General features: G+C 42.3%; 2 protein-coding genes across 5 annotated transcripts in view; one reads left to right on the top strand and one right to left on the bottom strand.

Annotated features, from left to right (window-relative positions):
- Nucleotides 1-8,048: 8,048 nt before the first annotated feature.
- PPP1R3D (protein phosphatase 1 regulatory subunit 3D) lies at nt 8,049-10,145 on the bottom strand. The gene has a single exon (XM_075278640.1). It carries the CDS (start codon nt 9,501-9,503, stop codon nt 8,607-8,609), a length of 897 nt encoding a protein of 298 aa, XP_075134741.1. The 5' UTR covers nt 9,504-10,145; the 3' UTR covers nt 8,049-8,606.
- A 252-nt stretch (nt 10,146-10,397) lies between these two features.
- FAM217B (family with sequence similarity 217 member B) overlaps nt 10,398-15,541 on the top strand; it is a 42,947-nt gene continuing 37,803 nt past the window's right edge. The window contains exon 1 of one of the 4 annotated variants that reach the window (XM_075277027.1): nt 10,398-10,499. In XM_075277027.1, the coding sequence (XP_075133128.1) occupies nt 10,492-10,499 (8 nt within the window). In that variant the 5' untranslated portion in view covers nt 10,398-10,491. Of the gene's footprint in view, nt 10,590-15,541 lie in introns of all 4 variants that reach the window. The other 3 variants (XM_075277029.1, XM_075277026.1, XM_075277028.1) reach the window with 3 other exon arrangements.

Genomic DNA, 15,541 nt, shown 5'->3' with positions numbered 1-15,541 from the left:
CCCCCTTCATCTGCCCCCAGTTTCTTGTCCCCCCCTTCATCTGCCCCCAGTTTCTTGTCCCCCCCTTCATCTGCCCCCAGTTTCTTGTCCCCCCATCTCTGCCCCCAGCTTCTTGTCCCCCCATCTCTGCCCCCAGTTTCTTGTCCCCCCCCCCTTCATCGGCCCCAATTTCTTGTCCCCCCATCTCTGCTCCCAGCTTCATGTCCCCCCCCCCCCCCCCACATCGGCCCCAATGTAGTTGGACTCGCCTTGCCACGCTCCCCCGCCGCTCGCTCACTGCACATAGTTGTCGGGCGGCTGGCTGCGTGTGGCATATATGAGGCAGAGTGGGGGCCGGCGTCAGGTTGCTGCCTCCCTGGCCTGTTAGTCGTGCGCTTGTATTGCAGCCTAGGCAGGTAGACTGCAATAGAGGCTGCAGTCTACCTGCCATACGCAGCCAGCCGTCCGACACCTATGTGCAGTGAGCGAGCGGAGACAGCGGCGGGGGAGCGTGGCAAGGTGAGTCCAACTACACTGGGGCCAATGTAGGGGGGGGGGAACATGCAGCTGCGGAATGTGGTTGATCCCCCCCCCCCCCCCCCCCGGGACACCCCCTTCCCAACGCCCTGTACCCGCTGCATTGACCTGTGGTATGTCGGGTGCAGCAGCCTCCTCCTTGGCCGTACGCAAGCTGTGTAGGTGCCCTGGGTTAGCTGCGGCACCGAGACCATGTGGGCTGCCGCCATCTTGCTCACTGTGTCCCTGCTGAATCGGCACGCCCACCTTCAGCCCCCAACCTTTGGTGCCGCAGCCCTGGCTCCAAAGCCCGCCCACTGCCTGCCTGTGTGAAATTTCCCCCAAATCCATTCAGCCGTTTGGCTGTGATTGAGGAACAAACATCCAATCACACAAACCCATAAACATCCAAACTTACAAACTTTCACCTTTATAATATTAATAGGATTTTTGTGGAGAATTGCTTGTCTTACAGATTGGCGGAAGTAAACATACGATCAGCTATACGTCAAATTAATCATAATATACTAGTAATTGTATAATATAATGTAATATAATTGTATTTAAATAAGAATCAGTAACTTTTTTCCTACTCCACAGCCCTGATGACATATCCTCCTTAAAGAAGTACTTCTACAAAAATTTCTATTCTCTGGCCCCTTAAAAAGTTACATTATGTAAATTATAATGAAAGTAGTCTTCTTTACCATTGGCTATGTATGTGAGTTATTAACACCCTTCAGATCCTCAGCTTTATCATGTGACTGTCCTTTAAGATTATCATAGAAATGAATAGATAAACTGACTTCCTATCTACAGATGAGACGTGTCAGAGAGGGCTCGTTCACATCTGCGCCCGGTCTCCGTTCTGCAGGTTTCCGTTTCCTGCACAAAACAGGGCAGGAGACGGAGACCTGCAGGCATCTTTCAAACCCATTCATTTGAATGGGTTTGAAAAGTGTCCAGCCATGAGCGCCAGTGAGCATTTTATGCTGTCCGCGGCAAAACAGTTTTTTTTAAATCAGACACAGAGTCGGACATGCAGTACTCTGTGTCCGGTTTTTAAAAAAACGGTTTCGCTGCGGAGAGCATAAAACGCTCACCGGCACTCACAGCTGGACTCGGCAAGACAGGTTTCCGTCTTCTACCGGCAGAAGACGGAAACCTAATACAGAGTGCCGAGTGCTGGTGTGAACCCAGCAAGAGTCTGATTGTCACATGTCAAAGATAAGGATCAGAAGTGAGAAAATAATGCAATAATTCAGCACATTTACATTATGTACCCTTCAATCAGGCCCAAGAAATAATTATTTTTGTGGGAGTACCGGTAGTTCTTTAATAAAAATCTCCTAATCACCCTCTCTACATTTTAAAAGAAAACAGAGAGAAAAGACCATAATAAATGTGCAGAAATTTATTGTATAAGAGTCTAACAATTATGTGCAGTATAAAATTACAAAATTGAACAACAGTACCAGAATACTAAACATAAAAGATTCAAACAAATTTAGCATTGTATACATGAGGAGTAGCGTAATTCCTACCAAAATAGCCCTTAAACCTGGGTTGAAATATTTGGCACAAAACAGCCAAGACTGATGTATTATTCTAAATGTAGGAGATGCTATGATAGATGCTTATGTTCAGTCTCTTGCCCATACAGTAGTACAGGTCTCATAATAAAACAAACTACGGATGCCAAAGAGGGTAGAAGGATAAAGCACCCCTTCTCTATTATTGGCACTTTACAGCTATTGTGATTGATAGCTAGTCACATATACAAGTTGTTTCTATACAGCAGTCATTGAGGAGCGATAATATATTGGGTATCCTGTAATAAAAATAGGAGAGGTATGTTGCACTTGAGAACCCTTACAGCAGCTCTTTTATTAATAATAAAATGTAAAAAAAAAAAGGCAAGGGACTTTGCATGTATTATCCAAGAGTCAAAGAACAGTTCCACCAACCTGTAATAAATAGTACAGCATAACATCGTGTCACCTCATTGTCCAGTCAGTCATTGAAGGCCACATTAACCTTGCAGTGAATGGATGACGTGACCATGTGGCATTTTATACAGAACGCAATGCAATTGAATCTCATGTATGCACAAGGGAAGGGAGAAATGTTAATTATAAGTACAGTATATTATATTTTTGTTATACTAGTAGTGACAACATATAGGCCTCATGTTTTTATGTTTAGTTTTTTATTAACACTTTCCTCCTGAAACTTAATCTTATATCTTTAGCATATTTAAAAGTTTCAGTAATGCCCTCCTCTTCTCTTTTAGTTACAGTTATTAAACCCAAAGGAGTCTGATCCCTAATGCAATGTGATACAATGCTAGTGCTGCTCTATGCAGCCTGTAATATAATTGAATACTCGACAAGCCTGAGAGTCTTCAATAGGTTCCCAGCTGTCGTGGCAAAAGATTGTTAGCCTGAGGGCCCATGCACACAATGTAACGCGGCGTTGATTCTGACACGTAAACTCGTGTCAGAATCTGCGCTTCATAAAAGAATCCTATTGACTTCAATGGGTTCTGTTTTATGCGCGCTACAAATTGAAATCAATGGGAGGCTTTTTAACCCATTGATTTCAATGTGTTACGCGCGTAAGACGGAACCCATTGAAGTCAATGGGATTCTGTTTTGACTTTACGTGTCAGAATCAACGCCGTGTTACATTGTGTGCACAGGCCCTAATCGTGTTATGGGGGCCAGTAATCCACAGCAAAATGATGGCGCCCGTGCATTGCCACAAAAACAGCACCTCAGTCATGTTTGAAGGTTAAAGGGAATATGGGGTATATGCATTTTAAACAAAGGACATTTTGGAATTGCCTTTAGAAAAGCTATTCTACTCCTACCTTTGGTTCAGTCCTGAATGCCACAATTTTTTAAATAAATCACTTTCTCCATATATGCAAATGATGCTCAGGGAGCACAGCAGGCGTTCTCATGTGCTCCGAGCACAGCTTTGTCATGCCTTGAATGCTACCTTCTGGGTTTTTGCATCAAGCCCCCTGAGATGTCCTGGTTCTCTTTTCAGCTGCGTAAGCAGCCGACGCTGCATTGAGTGAGTTCCAAACCCAGTGTATGCACGGCTGGCTCTGCCACTTCAGGTTAAAGTAGAGCCGATAGTGCATGTTCATTTTTATTCTATTCCTACACAAGTGTATTGTGTAAAGTGCATGCACGGAATTTTGATCCTGTTGATCATAGCAGCAGTTGCTTATGCATCGAAGAGGAGGACCAAGACATCTCAGGGGCATGATGCAACAACCCAGGAGGCAGCATTCAAGGCATGACAAAACTGTGCTTGGAGAACAGAGAGAATGCATCATTTACATATATGGAAAGTGATTTATTTAAAAAACGGCAGTGTTTAGGACTGAACCAAACGTAGGAGTAGAATAGCCATATCTGCCTCAAAATCCTGACCCAAAAGATGACTCCCATTGAAATCAATGGGAGCCGGTCAGGTTTGTTCCGGCTCCCTGAAAAAGAAGCGAGATGCTCATTCTTCAGGCCGTTTCACCTCGCAATTCGGCCTGAAAACACTCCCGACTAGGCCCATTCATTGGACCTAATCCGGAGCGGAGTGCGCGACTGGATGCCGATGCAGTGCATCGGCATTCAGTCGCGGCTACCCGGATTTTGGACCGGAACCTGAGGCGGAACCTGATTAAACAGCACGGCCAGCGAACATGTAGTACACAGATATTATCCGTCTGCTGTTCGTGCAGCAGCTGTGCTTCCACGGCCCCATTCATTCATGGTCTAGGAATAGGAACTGTCCTGAGTTTTGCAGCCCAAACTGTCAGCCCGCACACATTAAACAAACATTTGTCTCAGTATTGGTCTGAAATAGGGTAAGGACAAAATACATCTGTTCTTAAAGGGGTTGTCTGGGATAAAATAATAATTTAAAACTAAACACCCTCCCCCCGCCTAAATTCTAACTTGCTGACTTTATGTAAAATTTCTATTTGTCCAAATCGCCCCATGAACATTTTCTGATTTTTCTGGTGATGTTCCATTTCAATTAATACTCTCTCTACTACCCCCCATCCCAACCCATCATACTTACTTTTCTACATGTCCTGATCTTCTGGGCACAAAACGTCACAAGTCAAGAGAAGAATGAGCAGGCGGCACAGAAGAAAGTGATATCCAGGACAGGAAGACAGGTAAGTATGATGGGGCGGGCTGAGTTAGTTAGGAGGGGCTAGTAGTGGGCTGGCTAGCTAGGGAAACAGGGAGGGTATTTGAAAGGGGGACACTTATTAACCCATTAATAACAATAGACTTTTTTTTCTTTTTTTTAAAAAAAAAAGGGGGGCTTTTTTTGCCTGGAAACCCCGTTTAGGCTGCAGCCCCACATTGTGGAAACGTATTTTTTTGTTGCACATTTTGTTGCGTTTTTTTAAGCCAAAGCCAAGTATGCATGGGAAATATATTGGAAGGACTTATACTTCTGCTTCTGCTCAAGCCACTTCTGACTTTGGCTCAAAAAACACAACAAATTCTGCAACCAAGAAAGTTGCGTTTCTGCAACATGGGGCCTTAGCATTAAAGTACATGCGCAGTGCAAGTTTTTGGAATAAAGAATTAAAGGGAATCTGTCTTATTCCACCATGCAGCATCATCTTCATGAAAATCAGTGTTTTATTCCTAGGAAAATTATCTGAAAAGGGATTTAGGGGCATGTCTTCTCCTGCTTGGGCTCTGATCTGCTCTAGATAACAACCCCTAACTACTACTGCTTGAGTGACATCTGCCACTTTTTCACACTTAGTGGGGATTATCTAGAGCAGAGAGTGAAGTCCTTGCAGGAGAAGAAATGCCCATGAAGGCCGTTTCAGCTAATTTATATATAAAGTGTAGAAGCCCATTTACAAGCGACTGCAATTAGTTTGATAGTGGTTTTTCTGCTGATGGACTCCCTTTAATTCTCATATTTTTTGTGTGTTCTCTCTGATCCGTATAAAGGCTAGGATATTCAGTGGGTGTAATATGTGGAGTTTGGTGAGCAGCCCTTGCACTGTGTAGTTTACACACAGCAGCTGCCCCTTCTTAAATCAGTACATGTGTTTCAGCTGCTGAAGCTTGGAGGAGAATATTTTACAGTGACCTTTTGATCTGTCAGTTATCTGACAAGTGTCCCTACAAGTTTTAACCCTGGTGTTTCTCCAGATACCTGTCTATACATGTAGCATGCATAGAAATATTATTCTGTACAGTACATATAAATATAAATGTAGTGTAGCTGTAGTCACAATAAGCTGCAATATCTACAAAAAAGCAATTGTGTTATCAATATATGGTAGATGTTAACAACTTATCAGTGAACAATCATGTAATCGTGCTACTCAGATAAATACAGAATTTTCTATTCTAAGCAGGTCCTGTACATAATGATACATAGAGGACATGTGGGGGAGACTCTACTAACCCATCTATGCCAGAATTAGTATAGATGTGGTGTTTTGTTAGCGCACGCCACTTATTTTGCTACAAAGAAGCACCACATTGTTGGTTCTATGAACCTATGAACCACTTGACACTTTTTGCCAAAGTAGACAAAACCAGGGTGGAGTAGCCTTGTCCCAACAAATTTACTGCATCTCAAGTTATGCCTGAATTGTGACTGGTGTGCTTTGTACCTGAGTGGGAAAAAAGGGTGAAAATCCATAGAAAGAATTGCTGAGGATTATAAAGCCACACCCCAGATGAATTGGTAATTTTTTTTCTGCAAGTGTGAATGAATCTACTTTGCTGCTACTGTGTAATATGTTAGGACACACATCCAAATGAAAGATATGTGCTGCAGCATGGTCATGTGACCATTGGATGTGATGTCACTGGCCTGAGAAAAGGAAGTGGAGCTAAATATCATATTTCTTGATAACCCCTTTAGACTTTTATACTGCACTGGAAAAAGCTACATTCGTGCATAGACTAGAAATGATACTTTGGTGATTTTACCATCTACTATAGATGACTAGATGTACAACCGGTGCAGTGATCTTTGGCATGAGAAAATACTGTGTCAATGGCTATTAGCCCACTATAGAATTTTATGAATGAACCTGTACAGTAGAGTTATATGGAGAGCCTATAGTCTTGTATGGAGTCCATACAACTCCCTACCAAGGAACAAGCTGGTGGTGACGGAAAAGGTTTCCCCATTTTATCACTTAATAGGGTCTGAATGGTTTGAGCCCCACTAATTTAACCATTATATTTTATGCCATGACTCAGAGATGGATGTTGACAGCTGCAGCACCAATTTGTTACTGCAGAAACTAATAGTATCCATGACAGGTTTTAACGGTTAGCGTAGGTTTCTCTTACCACTGTAGTAAGCCCTGTGTCACATAACCAGGCTATGCCACAGCAGTTGACTGAGACTAGTGACTTGTATTTCAAAACCATTCTGAGAAGACAAGTAAATATTCTATAGTATACAATACAGCTGAAAAATATATGGAGTCCTACTTCGTTTTTTTTTATTATGACTTCTTGAGTGTAGAGATGGGCGAACGCTGTTCGGATCAGCCGTTCCGAACAGCACACTCCCATAGAAATGAATGGAAGTAGCTGGCATGGCGACCGGCCGCCGGCAAAGTTTACGTGCCAGGTGCTTCCATTCATTTCTATGGGAGCGTGCTGTTCGGAATGGCTGATCCGAACAGTGTTCGCTCATCTCTACTTGAGTGCATAGTTGGAGAAAGTTGTATACTGCTATATGATGTAACTAGATCCCGCGTAAGAACTTTTGCAATTCTATGAATGGTTTGTTGTATGATCTGATATTTCTAATTGTTTTTCGTGAACTTATTTTTATGATTACTTATCCTGAGAATTTTCTTAAACCTTAACCATGTAATCTCTATCATAGGCCAGGGCCCCACATGTATCCCATCCACACATTGCAGAAAATTACGCTTAGCAGACATGCTGTGATTTCCAAAACTTTGCTTTTTTGCTGTGACTCGCTACGTGGGGCCTTTGCCATATACATATAAATTGTCACAATTGCAAGAACTGCAAATTATTTAATTGTAAAAATGAGGTACAAATCTCTCTTAATGACTCTGCGCTCCTTTTCATGATATTCTAATTTATATGGGCATATCTTCACATTAAACCGTAACCGATAAATAAGATTTTTTAACTGTTTGATTTTAAGAGGCTTTCCCTTTCCCGTTTAGGCTCAAATAAAGTATGTGACTCAGCAAGTGAATCCCTTTTCTGAAAACAGTTCCCCTGAACCAACCAACAATAACCTAATGTTGCCTGGAAAAGTTACAGTTGGCCACACATTTGTATATTTCTTGGTAAGGCTAAGGCCCCACGTATCGAAGTGAAGCAAAAAAAAAAAAACCCTAAAAAACGAGACAACCAGTTTGTGTTCGTTTTTTTTCTTTGCACTTTAGCATTGTTTTCTGCTGCAGATTGCCTTCCCCTACTATACCTATATGTAAAACGCCAGCGGTTCCGTAGGTATAATTGACACTGAAGCATTTTTTAAATCACAGCTTTTCCACTGCAAATTTTTCCCTGATATATGTGGATGGGATTAGCCAGAATCCCATTCACTTTGCAGGTTCTGTAAAATGCAGCGTTTTTTGCCAACGTGGGGCCCCGGCCTCACATAGCCAGATGGGGTCCAGCAGTGGCTCTTCATTGTGTCTACTTAAGAGAGATTTGACTGCCCCCTTTCTTGGCATCCATGTACTGTCATGCACCCATGCATATATAATGCTCCCTTTATCTAGCAGTAGCAGTCAGTGCAAGTTTTCTATATGTATTACACATTGATTATTAATAAACACCTTTTAGCTTTCATGCCCTTATATAACGACAATCAAACAACACCATTCATCAAGTATTTCCAACACAATAGTTTACGTGATGTGCAAATCACACATAACCCATACAACACTCTGTCCTATCCAGCAGCAACATCCACCTGACTATTAGTTCTAGATTCTCAGTCATGTGTGACCACAGGATTGTTCAAACCTGAATACACCAGAAATCTATTGTATCTAGGTTATTTTCTCCAGTAAAAGGCTGAACTGCAGAAAAATTACTCCATTAAATAAAATGGATCCAGCTTTGCTCACAGTCTTTCGGGATTTTAAGCCTGTGGCTCTTTGATGTAAATGTATAGTTTTTCCCACAGTTGTTATCCCAATATTCTTTGCCACCGACCTGGTATTTTATGGCAAATTGTACCACAGAGCAGATTTGCTGAAGATAAGGTGGTAGTGGAATAATAAAGGCAAATACATCTGTGTTAGGAACAACCATGCTGTCAGTATTCTGCCAAACCGCTGTCACATCATAATGCGTTTTCCAATCAGTGAAAGTATACCTCACGGAAACCATTTTCTCAAAGGACAGATTTAGCACTCGAATGGTTCCGGAAATCCCTAGCTCCTCCGAACTAGTAACTTGCTCTAAGCAGACACAATAGTGATGCAGATGCATCAAGAAATCTTCAGACTCCCCAGGCTGCTTGAAATCTGGCTCCAAATATTCAATGGAAACTTCCAAATCTTGGCTACAGCACAAGTCTGAGTTGATAGACAACCGTGAGAGAACATGGAGAGGAATAGATGGGTTGTCACCAGTGTTGAATACCTTCACTTCAGCCAACTCCAAACCAAGTGAATCTGCAAACCTGACTTTGTGGCATTGAGGCCGACATTTAGCAGCAATCTTTCTTTCTGGAGAACTAGGCAGAGATTTTGTTCTGCGACGCATAATAGGCCGCAATTCTGGATCGCAGCTGTTGCTCACCTTATTCTCTGTCCCATTGGGTCGTCCTGATCTGTGCAGGTCTTTGGATAACCCGCCAAATCCTTCTGCCAGTTGTGCATGTTGGTAAAGGTTATTAATATAGCTCAAGCTGCGGGGGATGCCAAGCTCAATGTGTTCTTTGCGATTACGAGGCATTATAGATGAATGCAGCATGGAAGACATGGTCATTTGATGAAGAATGCTAAATGTCTACATGTTGGAATTTATCCAGTACCTTTTTTCTTGTTGGCTCTGAAAAGTTCAGTGAAGAAGATCCAGTAGTCCAGTTAAATCTGCGCAAAAGTATTACTAATCCCTAACCAGTAGGAGACCAGCGGGGTTAATGCACCTTTTCTAATTCCGGGTTTAGCAGCAGCAGCAGTCTGTTCACACCCCTAGACTGTGAGACACAGGCAGCGACATATGACCATATGATTGAACACTCCCACTTTCCCTCACAGACAGCAAACAGCACTGAAGCTCTCAACATCAATCCAGCAGCAGTCATTGTTCTGCAGACAGGAATAGGAAGCATTAGCCCTGCATGCTAATGTACTACTATAACTCACTGACAGTGCATTTCCCTTCTGCGCAGCAGCAATGGGGGTGGGAAGGTTTTGGTTTTGTGTGTTAGCTGTGTAAGTGTCCTTTCTGATGATTGGATCAGTGCATTTTCACATTGTCCTGGCCCAGCCTACAGGCGTACAATACTTCCTCTAACTGCTGCTAAGAAGTGGAATCTTGCAAAACAGCTTTTATACAATCTCCTGTGTGCTAAATGGATTCTGTGGCAAAACCAGCCTATACAGTATTTAGGCACCAAATTTTGTGACTTTGATGTAGTGTTTGTTATGTCTTGCCTCTTGGCATGCACATGAAAATAGTATACGGACACGAGCAACTGCACATACATTACTTATCTCTCCTGGCATTTTGCATCTATTTAATCTTCTGCCTATACTGAAAAGGCAGCAGAATATATTGTCTCAGGTATCCATGAACAGCAGTGTTATCTATATTATGCTCATTCAACCCATAATCCTTTGCTCTGGTAATGACAGCCCTGTCCCCATGGATTGCAGGGGAGGAGTTACGTCTTTTATTTACTCATCTCACAGCAAAAATTTCTCCAGTGACAGCACAACAAATAGTGCCAGGATGATGGCAGATAACGGAGATGGGAAGGCAAGTAAAGAGTGCACAGAGACTGTTACAACCAGAGCTGACATTATGTCTGTACACCGTGAAGAGGAAGTGTACTGTCATGTCATCTATGTATGTGAGATTTTGCAATGGGGCACTTGCCTTCAACATAGATTGGTGGGATGTGAAGTGCAGGATTGACATGGAGTATAAAAGCTTTGTATTGTAAGAAATTATGTTATTTTATATGTTTTGTCTGCATTTGCTCTACAGTGAAATAGCATGAAAACACTGTGATGCACTAAGATGCTTTTTGATGTATATGTTGTGCTTTTTGCTCTGTGATATCAGTAGAATAATGATATTATACCTCGTGAATATAAACTTCTCAGACCAGGGATGCCTGAAAAAGCATTGTCAGCGTTTTTTAAGAGGTTGCATTCATTCATTAGTGTTTAAATGTTCAATATGCAAAATTAATTAGCCAATTTTTTTTAAAATTGATGTAATATCCGTAGGATATAACATCAGTTTTATATAGGTAGGGTTCTCATTGCTAATGCCCTTACCAATCAGCTGGTTACCTGTGTCAGCACGAGCTGCAATGCTCACTCCTCATGCTCCAGCATCTGTTCTGAGTACTTCAGCAGTTGTTCCCTAGATTTGCTGGTAGGGGGTTTGTTGAAAAAACAATGGATAACTACTTGCCTTTTGAATACCGTAGCACTGTTTGTTGACAGGTATTCACAGGTGCCATGACCACTGTAGTCAGATTAAGCAGAATCTCATTCACTTTACTGTTACTGTAAAACAAAGCTTTTTTTCAGCGGCTTTTCTGCAGCAGCCAAAAACATTGCATTTTTGCAATGTGTAGTCTTGGTCATAAAGGGAACTTGTCATGTGTTTTTTTTTTCCACCCTAAACTGGTCCCACATCATCAAGTAGTGACCTTGGTTTCCCTCAATAAGTTCTCTGTTTCTGAAAAGTCACATTATAAGCTTAATTTACAGAACTTTATGCAAATTTACCTTAACTAGGCGTGTGGAGCAGCTTCATTTAGTCATGCAGTCATTGCACTAAATCACTCCCCGTGAGGCGTGATTGACCTAGCTGCTGGCTGCACAGGGTGTTCTTCAATGCAATGACTGCATGCCTAAATGAAACTTCTCTCAACCCCGCCTCCACTCCATGATTAGTTAATTGTATTTGCAGAAGGTTTAAAAGCGAACCTGTTAGGTTCATTTGGGACAATAAACCACCCACAAGTCCATATAGACCAGGGATTAAGTGTGCTGAATCATTCTGTTTTAAAGGGGCTCTATCAGCAAAATCATGCTAATAGAACCCCACATACGCGTGAATAGCCTTTAAAAAGGCTATTTAGGCACCGTAAATCTTATATTAACCTCCGGTCCCGTTTTTAAATAAAAGGATAAAAACATACGTGCAAAACTTACCTGAACGTGCACCCTGGGCGGGATAAACGATGCGACGTCATCTTCGGGCACGCCTGCCTCTTCTGTCTTCTTGGAGTAACGCCCTCTTGCTCCGTGTCTTCTTCCAGCTTCTTCTCGTGAAATCCCGCGCCTGTGTAGTAGCGCTTCCCTCCGAATCGCTACTGCGCAGGCTCAGTCCCCGTAGACGTACGCGACAGTACTGCGCATGCGCAGTACAATCGCGAACTGCCATTAAGTGAAATGGCAAGTGAGCCTGCGCAGTAGCGATTCGGAGGGAAGCGCTACTACGCAGACGCGGGATTTCACGAGAAGAAGCCGAAAGAAGACACGGAGAAGAGGGCGTTACTCCAAGAAGACAGAAGAGGCAGGCGTGCCCGAAGATGACGTCGCACCGTGCACCCCCGCCCAGGGTGCACGTTCAAGTAAGTTTTGCATATATGTTTTTATCCATTTATTTAAAAACGGGACCGGGGGTTAATATAAGATTTACGGTGCCTGAAGCATGATTTTGCTGATAGAGCCCCTTTAAATCCATCCATGTCCGCATTGTAAAAACAATAAACTTTTAAGCAGGGGCCCAACATTGTTAAAAAGCAGTGTTTTAGCCATGGCAAAAAATGCTGCATTTTACAGTACTTGCAAAGTGGATGGGATTCTGGGTAATCCCATCCACAATGCAGAAACAAATCTACATTGGAAATGCTGCGATTTCAAAAATGCTTGCATTTTTGTAAATCTCATCATGGCAGTATACCTGCGGAAATGCTGCCATTTTCCGTATTGGTAGAAGAGGGGCAGAAAGTCCGCAAAGGAAAACTCTGCGGACTTACTGCAATAAATGCTGTGGGAAAAAAAGCATTTCTACATTTTTGTCATGGTCTTTTCCGCAGTGTGTTTTTTTTTTTTTTTTTTTGCTGCGGCTCGCTACATAGGGCTTTAGTCTTTTACTTGCGTAGAGATGAGTATCAATGGATTCATCTATGGTGCTCCCAGCACAGTTTTTCAGTGAGGGCCCATTCACATGGAGGAAAATGACACTTTATTTGGCGCTGAAAAAAGACTCCCATTGACTTCAATGTGGAAAAAAAGCTAGCAGAACCCATTGAAATCAATGGGAAGCTTTTTTTTTTTCACTGCTGAAAATTCTGCACCAAATAAAGGAGTCATTTTCCTCTCTGTGAATGGACCCTGAAGCTGAGGATGTACAACCTGGCTTCACTGCACAAGTGCCAGAGGTATAGTGCATGCACACTGAAACTGAGGCATTCTCCTCTGGCTACAGTGAAGAACTGTGTCAGCATAGTACAGTGGCAGCGTGAGTATAAGGCTGCTTTCACACAGAGTTATACTCCGCTCATTTAGATACATAAACACGTGTCAAAGTGACTGCTGTGGAACAGAATCTCATAGACTTCAGTGTGTGCCGGTCTTACACGCGCTACACATTGAAATCAATGGGTTTAAAAGCCTCCCGTTGATTTCAATGTGTAGCGCATGTAAGGCAGGCACACATTGAAGTCTATGGGATTCTGTTTTATAGTGGTCACTAGAGATGAGCGAACACTGTTTGGATCAGCCGATCCAAGCAGCACACTCCCATAGAAATGAATGGAAGCACCTGTGACGCCGGCCGCCGGCAAAGTCAGTGTCACAGGTGCTTCCATTCATATCTATGGGAGCGTGCTGTTCGTATCGGCTGATCCGAACAGTGTTCGCTCATCTCTAGTGGTCACTTTGACACGTGTTTACGTGTCTGAATTAGCGGAGCGTAACTCTGTGTGAAAGCAGCCTAAGGCTGAGGCACCACGTTGTGGAAACGCAGCTTTTTTTGTTGCAGGTATTGCAGCGCTTTTTTGAGACAAAGTCTGGTTTAGCAGACAGAAGTATAAGAGCTTCCTATATATTTCCCATTCCTTCTGTAGCCACTTTTGGCTTTGGCTCAAAAAACTGCAGCAGAGACTGCAACAAATAAAGCTGCGTTTCTGCAATGTGGGGCCTCAGCCTAAATCTTTTTTATTTTTATTGTGGGCAATGTTGGCTTTGTAACAAGGTGATTTTGGAAACTAAACCCCCGACTACAAAGACCTGTGGGTGGTTTAGTGCCCTAAATCTTCCTGACAGATTCCCTTTAAATGCTTATAACTTGACTTCTCAGGAATAGAAAGTTTAGTGAGGGGCACCGTATGCTGCACAAACGATGACCACTTTACGCTAAGACCTCATGCAGGGAATTGCTGCAAAATAACGATGTGGAAAAGACAGTGTTGGAAACGCATTTTTTTTTTTTTGTACGTTTTTCACAGAAAGTCTGCAGAGTTTTCCTCTGCAGAGTTTTTTTTTACATACAGTGAATCTGAGAAGAAACTACAGTTCCCATGATTCATGTGCCTGCTCTCAATCTGTCTGTTTGCTACTCACAGGGAGGAGCTTGACATCACGAAGTATGTGACCTCAGATATGGGAGTGATTTATTACCTGTGATTTCATTGCAGGGGAGAGTGGTGAAGGGAGGTGCACAGAGAGTGATGAATCATGGTAATTTTAGTTTGTTCACAGATTCACTGGGTGTAAATAACGATACAAAGAGCAGCAAGTAAAATAAAGCCAAGAAAAGGCTGCGCAAGGGAACAGTATTTGACACTGCTGTGGATGTATTTGTAGATAATTTTTGGAAGCTGGATAACCCATTTAAGGTAGTAAAACCACCTGACAGGTTTCCTTTAAATCCTGTTGGTCAGTAACCTACATTTGCTGAGATGGTTAGCGGCATGTCTGGCAACACTTAAGTTTCATACATTAACCCCTTCCCGCATCATGATGTAATAGTACATCATGGAAAGTTGTACATTAACAAACCATGATGTACAAAGACATCGGAAGCAGGTTTCCGCTGTAAGAAACAGCTGAGACCTACATCATCTTTGGGGAATGAGGAGCAGACTGGGGCCTGTTCCGTGGAACCACATCTGCAATCATTTTCTTATATCTTGACCCTACCTTTGGTAAGATTCAGTAGTTAGGTATGTGCATATACACAGCCTTAAAACCATTGTACACAACTATTAAAGAAAATAAATAAGTACATAAAAGAAAATGCTCCTTTTCCCATATATGATGTAAAACACAAAACATAGTTTAAAGGGCCACATATTTGGTGTAGTTGCATCCATAACAAACTGCACAATAAAACTAAACCGTTAGTTAAGCCACACTGTGAACATTGTAAAAAGAAAAAAATATATCTTTCCTTACAAAATATGGAATAAAAAGTGACCAAAAAGTCAAATGTAGCCCAATATGGTCCTAAACCCCCTCCATCAATAGAAAATTAAAAATGTTACACCTCTCAGAAGATAGCGATGCGACAGCAATTAGGTTTTTTTTTCCCCCAGTGGATTTTTATTTTACAAAATTATTAACACATAAACACTACATAAATTAGGTACTGCCATAATTGTATCGACCTAAAATCTGTCACTTTCTAAGGGATTCCACAGCCAGGTGCAGAAGGGAAAGAGCACTTTTTGGTGCATGGTTTTATTTCACTTCTGTGTCCTGTCATATTTGCAAGCAAAAGATTAGGGCCATATGTAGGGAGTTTCTAAAATCAGAAGACAGAGCATAATA

This window comes from Leptodactylus fuscus, chromosome 6, assembly GCF_031893055.1.
Source record: "Leptodactylus fuscus isolate aLepFus1 chromosome 6, aLepFus1.hap2, whole genome shotgun sequence".
Lineage (NCBI taxonomy): Eukaryota > Metazoa > Chordata > Amphibia > Anura > Leptodactylidae > Leptodactylus > Leptodactylus fuscus.
This window is presented reverse-complemented; position numbering and strand designations above follow the sequence as displayed.

What these genes read in the sequence shown, in the direction of transcription:
- PPP1R3D (XM_075278640.1), bottom strand. Translation starts at nt 9,503, where the DNA reads ATGACCATGTCTTCCATGCTGCATTCATCTATAATGCCTCGTAATCGC.